General features: G+C 43.6%; 1 protein-coding gene across 3 annotated transcripts in view; it reads right to left on the reverse strand.

Annotated features, from left to right (window-relative positions):
- Window positions 1-14,202, reverse strand: part of grm3 (glutamate receptor, metabotropic 3) — a 39,387-nt gene that overhangs the window by 10,341 nt on the left and 14,844 nt on the right. For all 3 annotated transcript variants that reach the window (XM_056387704.1, XM_056387705.1, XM_056387706.1), the window contains 4 exons: window positions 11,939-12,499; window positions 10,577-10,720; window positions 7,266-7,535; window positions 6,187-6,808 (listed from right to left, as the gene is read on the reverse strand). In XM_056387704.1, coding sequence (XP_056243679.1) covers window positions 6,187-6,808; window positions 7,266-7,535; window positions 10,577-10,720; window positions 11,939-12,256 — 1,354 coding nt within the window. In that variant the 5' untranslated portion in view covers window positions 12,257-12,499. The remainder of the gene's footprint in view (window positions 1-6,186; window positions 6,809-7,265; window positions 7,536-10,576; window positions 10,721-11,938; window positions 12,500-14,202) is intronic.

A 14,202-nucleotide genomic window follows, 5' to 3' on the forward strand; every position in this document is an offset into this window, starting at 1 on the left:
CTCGTCTGTGTGGAAGCTCCATTAGGTTTTACTTTACAGTGTGATGGTTAAGGTATTGCTCTGAGCGCTGTGGGAGGCTGTGCTGACAGAACCAAAGCTCTGACCCTGCTGTTAGCGGTGTGTGTATATGAATGTGTGTGTACGCCCATGCAACACTGACAAGGGCTAAAGCTGTGCTATTGTTGTGAAAGCTCAGTGTGTTCAGAGAAGAATGGTGTGTCAGATGACAGCAGAGGGGGTTAGGGTTTATGAAATCCATAAATCACAGAGACAGCACAACCCTTTATCTTTCTTCTCTCTCCCTCTGTCACAGGAAATTTTAAGTGTCAAATCTTCTATGGAATTTGGGGCTAAATGTCTAGGTGACAGCTAAATGAAAATGATTTCAATAAGAAGATGCTGATAATATCTTTGGCGAAGAAGAGATATGAATCCATTATACTGCAAGTTGGCAGATAATAAAGTCTGCTAATAACACAGAGCAATAAGACAAGCCGGGCCTCCTCCTCTTAGACACCCATACACACTCACAGAAACACTTTGCCACTAGCTAATTATCATAACTGCACCTTATTAGGACCTTAGATGTGTGCTGAAGCCTAATTAGCTGTATGTGGTAATTACGTGTAATACAGACTAAAGAGATAACGGCATTAGCCTACAGACCCATTTGAGGTCGCTGTATTGTCCTTGACTTCCTGCTAACAGATCACATTCAGAGAGCGATAGACTCAGAGGACTCAGTGATTCCCTCCTACAACCAACATCAGCGACCTTGCTGACATGACAGAGCAGCTTATCAAGAAAGTGTATGAGGGTGCAAGTTAGAGCTGGCGAAGGCCACCAAGACTCCTCTGGTGACTGCAGAGAGCTGAGACAGGCAGCCGAGGTCCTTGACTGACGGACGCCACTCTCTCCCCTCGACACAGTCCTGGGGTACATTTAAAAGTCTGGTGCGCTCTGAGTTCCAGAGGCCAGATGGTTTCGGTTTTGACTAAAAAAGACTGTGACCTGTGCTAAATGCTAACATCAGTACGCTGACATGCTCACAGTGACAATGCAGCAATTTCAGCAGGTAGGCTATGTTTACCATCTTAGTTTAGCTCTTTATCACGCCAAAATTTACTAATTAGAACTAAGCACAAAGTACAACTGAGGCTGATGGGAATTTCAATAGTTTTGCAGGTATTTTGTCATAAACCAAAGTACAGGTCAAATTGAAAATTTAAAATGATGAATGTGCTAGATGAATTCAAAAGTTAAGGGACACACAATTTCATGGCAATGCAGCTGGCGCTAGAGGAAAGGTCAGGAGACCACCAAAACATCTGTACTATATTTGGTGATAATCCCTTAGGTAGATGTTGAGATAATTTACAGAATAAGTGAAAAATATTACCTGCTGGTGGAGCTACAGAAAAAGATAAGAAGATCACCAAAATCCGTAGGATTCATCCTCTGGCAACCATGAATATCTTTACCAAATTTCAAGGCTATTCATCCAATAGTTGATTATATTTTTCAGTTTGAGCCAAAATGGTGGACAGACAGACGGACAGGAAGACACTGCCATTTAAAAAAGCCATGTGTGGCTAAAAAGCCTTTAAATTTTGGCAGATGCACAATAGACAAGTGGGGGTAGAGCGGCTAAAAGGAAGTTTGTCCCTCAGTTACATTTCTAAAACACGTTTATGCGTGATGTAACTTTGATGAACCATTTCCTGAACCAATTTGATAATTTGAAGAATTGAATGCGGTGACTTCTTCCTAACAGCGGATCAGGCTTTCCTGCAGTGTCTTACCACATACTGTAACTCAACGTAAGCCCTAAAACAGTGATGATTGATGATTCTGTGTCATCTCATCTATACTACACTTCACGCGTACCGAGTCCTTTCCAACTGAGACCCACAGCGGGCTCAGCTCTCAGCACTGCCCACAGGTCTGAGTGACTTCATGTGCCTGCGACGTGTCGTCAGCACTCAAAGGTGGACCACGCCATCTCAGTGACATTCTGCCCGAAATCATCCATGTTAGGCAATGGATCATTTGAATTGATAAATTGACATGTTTAGACAAGTGTTCTTTATACAGACTGAAAGATTTGGTTGCATTGAAAAACCAGTATCTGCATCATCTTTGTGAGTGCAACAAAAGAGATGAAAAACAACAACAAAAAAACAAATAAAGTTAGGTGAGACAAACTGCTGAGCCTAACCAGATCCCTCCTTTTTTGTGAGACGCTTTAGCATCCCCACAAACTTCAGAAACACCTTTTTATTCCAGCTTAATTAGAAGCATGGTGAAAACAGGCTTTTCATTCAGAAGCTGAGAAATTAATTATGTTCTCGGCCATGTCGGGCTAAAGCGAAGCCCAAGGGGGATTGTGGGTATTAAAGGCGGGGAGAGGGAGAGAGGAGGCAAAGGGGCTTGGGAGGAATAAGTAGGAATAAGTAATCTAAAAGTGGGGAGAGAGAGAGGCATATAGACTCATAGGGAGATGGGAAACCTTTCCTTTCTGTGAGTGTGTGACTGAAAATTCAAAAGCTGTTGAGTTGTTGGCTAGGGAATTGAGAATTATATTTCCAAGCATCAATTCACCTTAATCAGGATTTAATCTTGACAAAGTAAATAGTGCATCTAGGCTGATGCATAAACAGCTGATGTTACAGTAAGATACAGGTAACATATACAAAATACAGGTAAAATATATAGATTGGCCCTGTGCTGTTAATGGTGAGACCAATATTTGTTGTCCCTCTTTTCTTCCATAGGGTAAATGACCTTAGACATCTGTGCCCTACAAAGAGAAAACAGGAAGTGAAGGGAAACATGCACACACACACACACACACACACACACACACACACACACACACACACCTGAGCATGTATAGATATGGACACAGGGATGCACTCGTATGTCACAAACATAACACACAGACATATTACATTAACTATATTTGTTCTCCCTGCAGATTCGGTCCCTGGGGACCGCGACGCTGCCTGGGCCACAGAGCAACAGGCCACAGGGGAATAGAGGACTGATAGGGTGGAAGGAAGTCTAGAACAAGGAGGGAAATGTGTAGGAGAAAAGGTGCAGCAGCGGAGGGCTGAGGCTTGACTGAAAGAAAGGTGGTGAGATAGAGGAGACAAAGAATGAAACGGCAGGAAAAAAGCAAGAGGTGCTGGGAGGGAGGATGAGCCAGGAGACAAGATAAGGGCAAAGAAAGGAGGGAAGTGACAAGGGAGAAGAGAGAAGAATACTAGAAAAAAAAGAGAGTAGATAGCAAAAGAGAAAAGCAAGGAACTGACGTGACGGCAGCAGAGATATAGGTGGACGGAGGAAAGCCTTTAGGTGGCGGAATCAATAGAGAAAAGGTGAAGGATGGATGGACAGATGAGCAAAGTGAAGGAGTGGAGGAACAAACCGATGGAGAGAGACGGTGGAGGCAGGAGAGCAACCTTGTGAAGTCTGAGTGGGATGTGCTGTTTTTGAATGTAGAGAGAGTAGGACACTTTCTGCGTGAGAAAGAGAAAGGAGAGATATAGAAAGATAGAGTGATGAAGCCTGAGAGTAAGAGAGACAGAAGGACAGAGAGTGACAGAGACGGAGAGACAGAGGAAGAGGGTGAAGAGAAAATGAGGGAGAGAAGGAGTGAAGGTTGTTCTCTAGCATCTAAACGTTGCAGTAAGCTCTCTGCTCAATATGGCCCTGAAGGCACACCGCCTCTGCTAACACAGACATATCACACACGCATGCACGCGCACACACACACACACACACAGCACAGAGAAGGGGGAATATCACATCTATCACCACTATTTGAACAGAAGACTGTGTGCATGTGTGTATATACTGATCTGTTTGCTGCAGAACGGGGAGGTGGGTGGGTGGGAGTTGAATGATGGCTTTGAGAAGAGTGTGGGTCGGGGGTGTCTGCAATTTCATGCTGGTAAAGAAACAAGCATTTCAAGCTGGCTCTTTGTAAAAAAAAAAAAAAAAAACTGACTGTTTTGCACGAGTTTGTGTACATGTCTCTTGTGCGTACGAACCTGTGTGCTTAATGTTCGAAGTATGGAGCAAAGCCTCATAAAATTGCACAAATGCGCCCCTGTGTCTGTTACTAGTTGGTTGAGAGCGGTTCCCGCGATCTACCAGATCACTTCAACAATGGACAATAGTGTCGGCTTCATTACCATAGCAACTAGCAAGATGGGGCTAGATGATGAGAGCGGCATTTGAAAACACTCTCCTAACCACACAACATACTGCCTCAGTGCACCACATACGCTGTCAGTAACACATAACAAAACAGCCCCATCGCAACTAAAGACAGCCTGCTGTGTTGTGAATGTAAAGTGAAGGAGAGGGGAGAGTAAGTCAGTGTATTGGGAGGCATGAAGATATGAGCGAGATCAAACTTCTAATGAACATGCGTGTGTTTGTGTGTGTGTGTATGTGTGTGTGTGAGAGGGAAGGAGATGGGAGTGAGATAGAGAGCGCCGAACAGTGTTGGTTTTCCGTTTGCTACAGTTCAGACTGAGAGCACTGCGGATGGTGATGCTGCAGTATTTATACCCCACATTCAACCTCAACTCACCTCGGCTCCTTCCTTCCATACTGTAGATGGAAAGATGTATATGTACGGCTGTGAGAGTGAGTCATTCAGGGCTAACCAAAAACTCACAACAAACGCTGCCACAGTTCCTAGTTTAACTGTACCGCCACCTTCAGCTTCCTCATAGTTTTATCAAGGCAGAGTCTTTTTTTTTTCTTTAACTGATACAGCTGTTTGCCATGCCGTCACTGTCATCACTGACACTGAGCCGCATACAAGTCGAGATCGTTGTACTGGCTTGTTGGCTTTCAGTACTGCAGAATAAAGACATGCGCCTCATGGACATACATCAGTAGTGAAAACAAGGGAGGGAGAGTGGGAGAGGGGAATGTAAGGGAGGAAGATGATCATATATAGAGATGTAGGGAAGTTACAGCTCCTCTCTTCTCCTCTCCTCTCCTGTCCAACTTATTCCACAGCATTTTTAAACTTTGTGTAAATCTGCATATCTATCCTGTCCCTCTCTGTATGCATCCTATAAGGGAGTGGTTATCAACTCTGCCAACCGGAGGCTGCGACTGCAATCGCCTTGGCTACATCCTCTCACTCTCTCTTTCTCCCTCTCTATCTTACTCACACTCTTCCTCTCTCTTTCCTTCTTTCTGTCTGCCTCCTCTCAGACTGAAATGCTCCGAGTCCTTTGATTTGTAGCAGAAATGAAGATGGGGAATTTCAAAGAGAATCCTCTTCTTCTGCTGACGCACGCGGTCCCACTCCGGCATTGCCTCAGTGCTCCCTTGTTTCTTCCCTCCTTCCCTCCCTATCTCTTTTTCTGTCTTACTCCCTTTTACCTTACCCCAAACTCTCTTTTCTCACTTTAGTCTGCCTGTCAGTCTTATCTGTTAGCTTCCTTCCCCCTCCCTCCGTATGTGATGCCATTCTTTCGTCCTCCATGCATCCCTGCTGCTCTCTCTCCCCAGCGTCCTGTGGCAAAGCTGCCGTGTTAGTGCTGTTTGTCTGGCTGTTTTGATGTCTGCTCCTGGTCACGGTTGGTGGAGGAATAAGCACCTCTAAACCTGTGTCAGTCCCCGAGACACAGCAGTTTATTTATAACGCTTCCTTTGTGCGCCATCTGTCAGTCAAGCCAATCCTCTGTCTCTTCTCTCCCAATTCTACAGAGACTGACAGACAGGCAGCCTGCTATAGGAGCTATTATAACACACACAATCTCATTAGTGCAAGAGAGAAAAATATGGCTGACGGATTAACTGAAGCTCTCTTTCCTCAAAGCAACTTTGTAGTATCGTATCAATTACGCATGGGTAATAGGTGTCAATGGCAGGCTGGCTCTGACAATACATAGCAATTAAGCGGATTTGTCTCAGTACTTTTTATGTTCTGTGGCTTGGCTGCTTTTGCTGAGGAGAAGGACAACATCCCTGTGCTGTTCATGAGAGGACTGTTAACTAGGCACAGCGCTCTTCACATTCCTGTCTATTTCTTGTCTATCCTTCCCCCTTCCTCCTCAACTTCCTCGCCAACATTCACTTCGTTTCCCTCTTCATCCACCTTGAACACCTTATCTAACACTCTTCACTCTCTTCACCACGGTCTAGCTGTCTTACCTGTGAAGCTGACATTAAGGATGTAATCCCTGTAGAGTCTGCGCCCGTCCAAGGCCTTCATGCTGTCGCACAGCTTGGTGGTGTTGAAGCACAGACTCCGTTGCATATGATGAAGGGCATGAGCCATGGCGTACACCGCATTCACCACAAACATGATCTTTGACTCTGGTTCAAAGTTACTCTTGTCCATTGACAAGTCCTTGTCACACGGTGGGAGGAGAGCTGTCTCTCCCAGTCCAACAGCTCCAGCTCCTCCTGTTCCTCCACCACCTAAGGAGCACTGGAACCGCTGCTCCCAGAATTCCCTGTACCAGGGATTACGATGGTTTTTGACCGGGTTCAAGCTGAGGAAGTAGCGGTTGAATTCTGGCACGGGATTGGCTGCCAGTTCAAGTGTGATGGCTCCTTCAGCGGTGACCTCATTTCCCTTGACAATGCTTTCCTGTGCACCCCAGCCATCGCTGGCAACCCAGATGAAGGAGGTGTTAAGCCTGGCAGCAGCTGCCAGCAGCTCTCTGGCATCGTCGCTGCGCAGGAAGAGGACGGCCACACGAGCATTCGGCTTCTGGAGGAGCTGACGGATCACAGCTTCATAGGACTTCTTAGCGTTAGAACGCCCCACCTGGACAGAAAGAGGAAATTGAGGTAATAACAGATGTAATGCTCCTTCTACTCCCAAATAAGTTTAAGGTCCTTATTTGAAACTATTTATCAGTATCATTCAGTCTCACATCAACATGCATAGCAAATGAGATGAAAAATGTGACTGTGAAAGTACCCAGAATGAGTTCTTGGAGATAAGCATTCATTTTCTGGCTCACAACTGATAACAACAATGTAATATAAACGCCATTTGTGTGCAAGACAAGATAAGACACGGAGACAAACTTTTATAAGCTCACAAATTTTGCGCCCTGTTCATTGTTACTGGTGCAGCTTCGGGCCATATATCAGTGTGACACTGCAGATTAAAATTTTGTCTTTTTGGTATTTGACTTTGAGCAATGGTTGCTTATATTCATGCAGACTGGGCCACAGGAATAAACTCAAATGTTATTGAATTCTAATGCATGCCCCACCTTCTCTGAAGTGGCGATACAGATGTTCCTCATGCGCGCCTCTTGCTCGAAGGCCTCTATACCAGTTTCACCATAATCACCCTCCGATGCCACGGTGGACACGTATGTCCAGTTGAAGAACCGGAGGATCTCGGCCATGGCTTTGGCCTGATAGAAGTCAGGGGGCACCGTGCGGGCAAAGTAATCATAGCGGGTTTTATCGCTGAGCTTCGCACTCGTCGACGCATAGCTTATCTGAGGGATCTGGAAGAGCCTTAGTAGGTTTGCAACCTGAGGGGAGAGATACAGAATAAAAATATTACTATCACAACTTTCTGATGAATCACAGCAACTAAACTTTTATTGACTGACAACTAGGTTTCTGCTTCTGTTTGTCTAGTACACAAAGACATGAAATGATAAGGTAATATTTCACTCATGATTTTGTTTCAGAATAAACGCTTTTCTACAACTTAGAATTATATAAAAGAGACATACACTTAAGTCAGATATATATATATATATATATATATATATAATTCCCATAATTTCATTTGAAATTAGTCCTGTTGACTTCATGTAGCTTGAGTTTGAGAGGTGGCAGCAACATAGCCATTTACTTTATGGCATTTAATGAAGCACCTGAAAGAAAAAAGGAAAGGTGTGGGAAACTGGAGGATACTCAGAACAAGTGATGAATCAACTCAAAAAGAAAAACATTTAAAAAAAATATATATTTTTTTTTTAATGTACTACACAGGAAGACCTAGGAAGATCTACTCCATGCCACTGATGAGATTCACATTTTTCAATTGATGAGATAAATATTTGATCAATATTGGGTATTCAGCACAATGAAGTTGTGAAATTAAAGTAAATGAAAATATATTTTTGATAGAATACATCTCTCCCATGCTCCTGAACACATCGTGGGTGAATAAAATAAATAAAACAAATAGTGTTACAGTTTGTTGGCATATCCTGTTTCTAATATGGTCCAAAGGGGTAAAGGCAGAATCTGAAAATTGCTCATTTGTAGCACAACACACTGGAAAGTGCCTGTGTAAAAGATGATGTGTAAAAGATGTGCAGCTAGTGTTACAGTTAGTGTATTGGAGAACAGATGTCCATGTGTGTCAAGCTCTTCAGTCAAGTAAGTAATGTAAGTTTGATCAAAAATGATTGGCACATTGACAAAAGCTTGGAAATAAGATGCACACAAATAGCTGGAATGATCCTTTAATAAATCTATTTTCTTTCTTCATCCAAGAAAAATTTAGAACATATTTAGAAGGTTGTTGCTGATAGGAAAGGCTTCATGCATAATGTGATTATTTAAAGATAAAAGACAATGCAGCAAGTGTAGGAATATACGCCTATGGAGAAATACAAGATAACACACACGCACGCGCGCGTGCACACACACACACACACACACACAAACACACACACACACACAGAAGTTCAATAAATCACTGACTCATGCATTAGTGATGGACATCATCTGGGGTCTACTGATGTCCATATAATATTCCCTTTTACTGTTGATTGGGGTTTGGTCACGTTCGCTTCATTAGAATTTTAGTCACAGACGCCAACACAAACAGTGGAAATACAATTGCTACACATACTCATGCGCACAAAGACATGTAAACATACACAATCAAACATGCGCACATACGCAAATAAACACAAACTACACAGCCATTCTGTTCTTGCCTCAGTTTAATCCTTTTAGAGCGCATCACTCTGGGCTTTTCTATATTTCATTCACAGCTCAGTTGATGAGCTGTTTTGACAACATGTCAGAATCTCATTAGACTAATAATGTAGAAGATTAGAAAACACACTCACATACATATGCTGATGTGCACGAGGACAGGTCAACACGTACGCAAACACCTGTACTGACACACACACACACACACACTCACATGGGCTGCTTATAGTATTTTGGGCAGGTTTTATGGTTTTAAAATGGCAGTTGACTTAAATGTCAGGGAAGGTCACGCTGCAGAATGTAACCGCATTGCTCCATTACCTGCCACTGAACAATGGCCACAGCTAGCTAAGAGGCCTGTCTGTAGGGACACAGGGAGTTTACTCTGTTAGTGAAAGCTGCTCCTTTCCTATGAGAGCGGGAAGGGAGATGTACTGTAGGAACGGGCTGAAAATGAGAGACGAGTAAAGAAAAAAAAATGAAAGGGAAGGAGGAAAAAATTGGTGCAGTGGAGGGGTGCTGTGTGTTTTCTGCTTGGAATGCAAGTCACACACACGCACACAGACACACAGAGACACACACACACACACACACACACACACATGTACGAACGGAGGGGAGGAATGATGCCTGCTATGTAAATGCCTTCAAGGCATTGGAGTTTAGTTGTGCATGGTTAAACATAAAATAATTCCCTATTACTTCATTTAAAAGCAACAGACAGGCTGGCCAAGTGGAGAGGCATGAAGGAGTAGCTGGATTAGCTTCACTGGCAATAGATCAGAAAGCAGAGCACAGTTCGGGTCTCGCAAACATCGCTGCCCTCAGAAAAAGGCAGGTAAAAACAACAGCAACGGCAACAAAGAGCAACAAGAACGAGCTGCAAGAAAACAAGGGATAATTATGTTTGATGAAAGACGAGAAACAGAGCAGATGTGTTAACAATGGCTGCCCCAGGAAGGAGGAGGAGAAGAAGAAGGGGGCTGAGGCCAGCATACACTGAGCTCTCCCCAAATAGCTGGGAGGGACGCCTCTGAATGCATATAAAGAAGGAGAAAAAAGGAAAGTAGGCAGTGATGAGAAGGAAGAGAGCAGCGATTTAAGGGACTGAAAAAAAAGAGAGAAAAACATAAAATGGGAGAGAGAGAAGAAGAGAGGGTGAGAAAGAAAGACAGAGAGACAGTTGCAGAGATTAGGGATTTAAGGACTGATAGGAGGAGGCTTTTGTGCAGTCACAGAGGAGTAAGGGAGAAGGAGGTTTTATGCTAAACTATGCAAATTACCCAGCTCTGTGACAAGTGCTACAAGAGCTGGTGGCACACACAAGAACACACCAATGGAACTTGATTCTAAGAAACAAGCACACACACACACACACACACACACACACACACACACACACACACATTCACATGCAGTCACATATACTCGACACGCTGGCACTTCCATGTCACTGGAAGTCAGCCTTTGCACTCTTGGTCAGGGAAAGAGTAGCAAAGCAACCGAGGAAGTGAAAAGTAGACAAAGAAGGTGAAATATGTTTGTGTGAATATTCCTCAACCTGTGTGTGTGTGTGTTTGTGTGTTTGTGTGTGTGTGCGTGTGTGTGTTACCTGTATGGAGACGCTGCTGAAGGATCCTCCTATGACTCCAGCGATTGCGAGCGGGCTGTCGTCCTGCAGAGCGTAAGATCCGTCTGGACAGATGAACTCTGTGTCGTCCACCTTGGTGAGTGAGGCTCTTACAAACTCCAGAGCCTAGACAAGCACAAGCCAATAGATATTTTATATCAAATGCTGTGCACCATACTGTGTAGCATATGGTCTATATCATCTATGTATTCTTAATCAGCCTTTGGATTATGTTCTTTGTAAGAAATATGCAACTTAAAGACTGATTGATAGTTTTTTGTTTTTTTTATAATGCAGAGTTTCTATCTTCTTGAAGGGACAATAAAAGTGTATTGCATTAGACTAGGGTTTCTTAAATGCTTTCAGTACAGGATCCAACTTGCAAATGAATTATGAGGCACATTATAACATACTTCCGGTTTGTGGACAAACAGCCAATGAACCTGCAACCTATTTCTGGAATTCTACTGTCAAGAATCAGGGTTTATACACTCAGTCAAGGAGCTCATTTTATAAGATCACTAGATGCATCATCTCTAAGTATCTCAGCAATAAAATACAATCATCTTTTTGAAGATAGCAATCCCTGAGGGGAAAGTGCCGTCTTTTTTTTTTTTTTTCTTCTTATATCCGGCTCATTTCTCTCATCCCTAATAGCCTCAATTTCTATTTCTCATCATCATTTGAGGCAAAATCCTTCACTCGGAGTGGATAAAATAGAATTTCAAGGTATATTTACTTTACTTGAATATTATGCTTTAATGAGACCTTATAGTTTTACTTGATTTAAAATGGAAACATTGCACTTTTTTACTTCTGACACCACAAGTTACTTACTCTGCAGAGCAACTTTTTAAATATAAAATGTAGCAAAAGCTCAAGTCGCCCGGCAGCACAAGAGAACAAACAGCTAATTAAACAAACTGTATCTGAGCTGTGCTGTGTCTAAAAGGTTGTATCAGCATTCACAGGTAAATGCAGATACAACTGAGCGCTCTACAACACAAAAATAGGGGAGCCGCTTAGAGAATAAATGCTCTAACTGAGCTATAATTATATACACATAACTAGCTATCCAAGTGGTTTGTTGCAATTTGGTAAAGTATTGGGCATTTATGTTTGCATAAGCCGTATTTGAGTTTTAAAGTAAACATCATCTTGTGCAAATGAAAGCTAAAATGATGTGGATTTACATATCTAAGATTACACTCTACGCACATTATGTGAACAGCGATTTAAGTGGATGGCAGGCAGCAGAAACATAAGATGAAAAAAGCATCATCTCAGAATCATCTCTGATTGAGAAACGAACACAGTTTGTGTACAGTGTTCATACTCACGCACCTGCTCCAGTGCATAGGTGTCTCTGGAGCAGGTGTCCAGGATGTGGACACCAAGGGAGACCCCGGGCAGCAAAGTACTGTCCTTATTGATTCTGTCTATAGCGAACAGCATGGCCTCCAGCCTCTGGATCCCTCTGTCCTCGTTCACACGGCCACACTCCTCCATCCCAGCACCTTTTTCATGCACAGGGAACAAGCCGCCGAGCACCAGGTCGCCCTCAATGCGGATCTCTCGGCGGGACTGAGGTGGGTCTCCGACAGAGAGCAAGACGCCCCGACACATCATGACCAAGACTAGAGCGGGAACGCGGGCCACCATGTTGGGCTCAGGGAAGCTTAGGATTGTCAAAATGTGAGGAGAGGCTTGACAGAGAGTGAAACAGAGGGAGGTGAGGGGTTGAGGGTGAAGGTCAGGGGTGAGGGGTTAAGGGTGAGGCGTACAGTGCGTGCTGGGGTTGAGTCAAGTGGCCGTGGATGCTTGGGTGGGTTCGTGGCCCATGAAACGGTCAGGGAGAGCTGAACTGGACCGCACATGGAGGGGCACACCATCTGGACATCAGTCCTGCTTGGAGAGAGGAGAGGAGGAGAGGATGGAGACATAACTCAGACACACGTGTCACACAACAAATCACAAAGCTGTCAGAGGCTGCACGATGAAATACTTTTCCAAGTGTTACTATAAAGTATAAAGACAGCAAAGTAGACCTTTATTGGAGTTTTGGGACACTGTTAACAAGGGCTCAAAGTCGTTTCCACTTCACAGCCAAAGCCAGCCATGACTAAAAGGGATATGGAACTGTTTGGAGATTGTACCCCACTCTTCTCCAACATCCCCCTCCCTTACATCACCCTGTAAACTTTCTTCTTGAAAGTGTGTGTGTGTGTGTGTGTGTGTGTGCGTGCGTGCGTGTGTGTGTGTGTTTGCCCCTGGTTGTATCAGGATTAGCCAGCTTAGATGGCTGGTTGATACATGAGCCCAGACTTCTCATGCCACAGATCAGAAAAGCTTCTCTAATCTGATCTCTGTTCCAACAATTCTCTGCTCGTCCATGAGTTTATACCCGTAAGTATGTGTGTATGTGTGTGTGTGTGTGCGCGCGCGCGCGCCTGTGTGTGTGTATTATCAGATTTATTGCTCCCCCTCTCGCCTGCATAATTACAGTGTGAGGACTGAATGCATTTTACCATGAAAGAAGCTAACTGACAACAATGAGGCCAACAACAGCTGATGTTGCTTATCATAGCTTACAACTCAATTAAAGCTATCACTCTGTGTTTTGACAGTTTCGTTCACTAACACACTCCACCTCTGCTACTGTCAGAGACCGTCTAAAATATTTCAGTAGACAACACAGCTAGAGAACTTGTAAACAAGCATGGCGTGTCCCAGGTCAAGGGAGGTGATGCTGCTGTTTAAGCTTGAGATACTTGCTGGGACAGCGGGAAGAGGTGGGGTCAGGGTAACTTGTCGGGTGAGCTTTTGAGTGGCATGTCCTTTAGGATAGCAATGTTAGCCTGTCGGTTGGTCAGCCCTCCACTCTCATCCAGGCTGAAATATCTTGACAACCATTGGATGGATTGTCATGACTTCTGGCACAGATATACATGGTTTCCAGGGGATGAATCATAATGACTCTGGTGGTCCCCTGACTTTTCCTCTAACACCCCCATGAGGTTGCCATTAATGGTTCCGAGTGAAATGTCTCGAGAGCTATTGGATGGATAGCCATGAAGTTTGGTACAGATATCAATGTCTCTCTCAAGGTGAATAGTAATAAATTGATCCTCAGACTTTTCATCCAGCAGCGCCATCAGGTCAAAATTTCTGTTTGTCCAGTACTTTGATTTACATACCTGCAAAACTAGTGCTTATTATCAAGCGTTACGGCTGTAGACTGTAGTCCAAACAGTCAAAGCCAAATCACTCCCCTTTTCATTCATTAGCTATTCTCTAAATAATCGACATTCAGTAGTGAGCAGTAATTTGAGTTTTTTGAAACTTACTTCTCATCGTCATTTTTGTATCATTTGAACACTCAAGTGAAATAACTCCTTTGTGCACTATATTTACAGTCAGTCATTTTATTGGAGTGTCTGAGTGATGCAAAAATGACAAGATGATAAGAAGTTGCTTGACATTTGACTGTGCCTTGTTGTTCCTCATTCAATGATACTTTCACACATGTCCTATATGCTTTAACTTCCTGTTCCCAGGCCAAACAGTCAGTAATCAAATCCATGAGTGTCTTTAGAATCGGGCATCGA

Source organism: Seriola aureovittata, chromosome 10 (assembly GCF_021018895.1).
Source record: "Seriola aureovittata isolate HTS-2021-v1 ecotype China chromosome 10, ASM2101889v1, whole genome shotgun sequence".
NCBI classification, from domain to species: Eukaryota; Metazoa; Chordata; class Actinopteri; order Carangiformes; family Carangidae; genus Seriola; species Seriola aureovittata.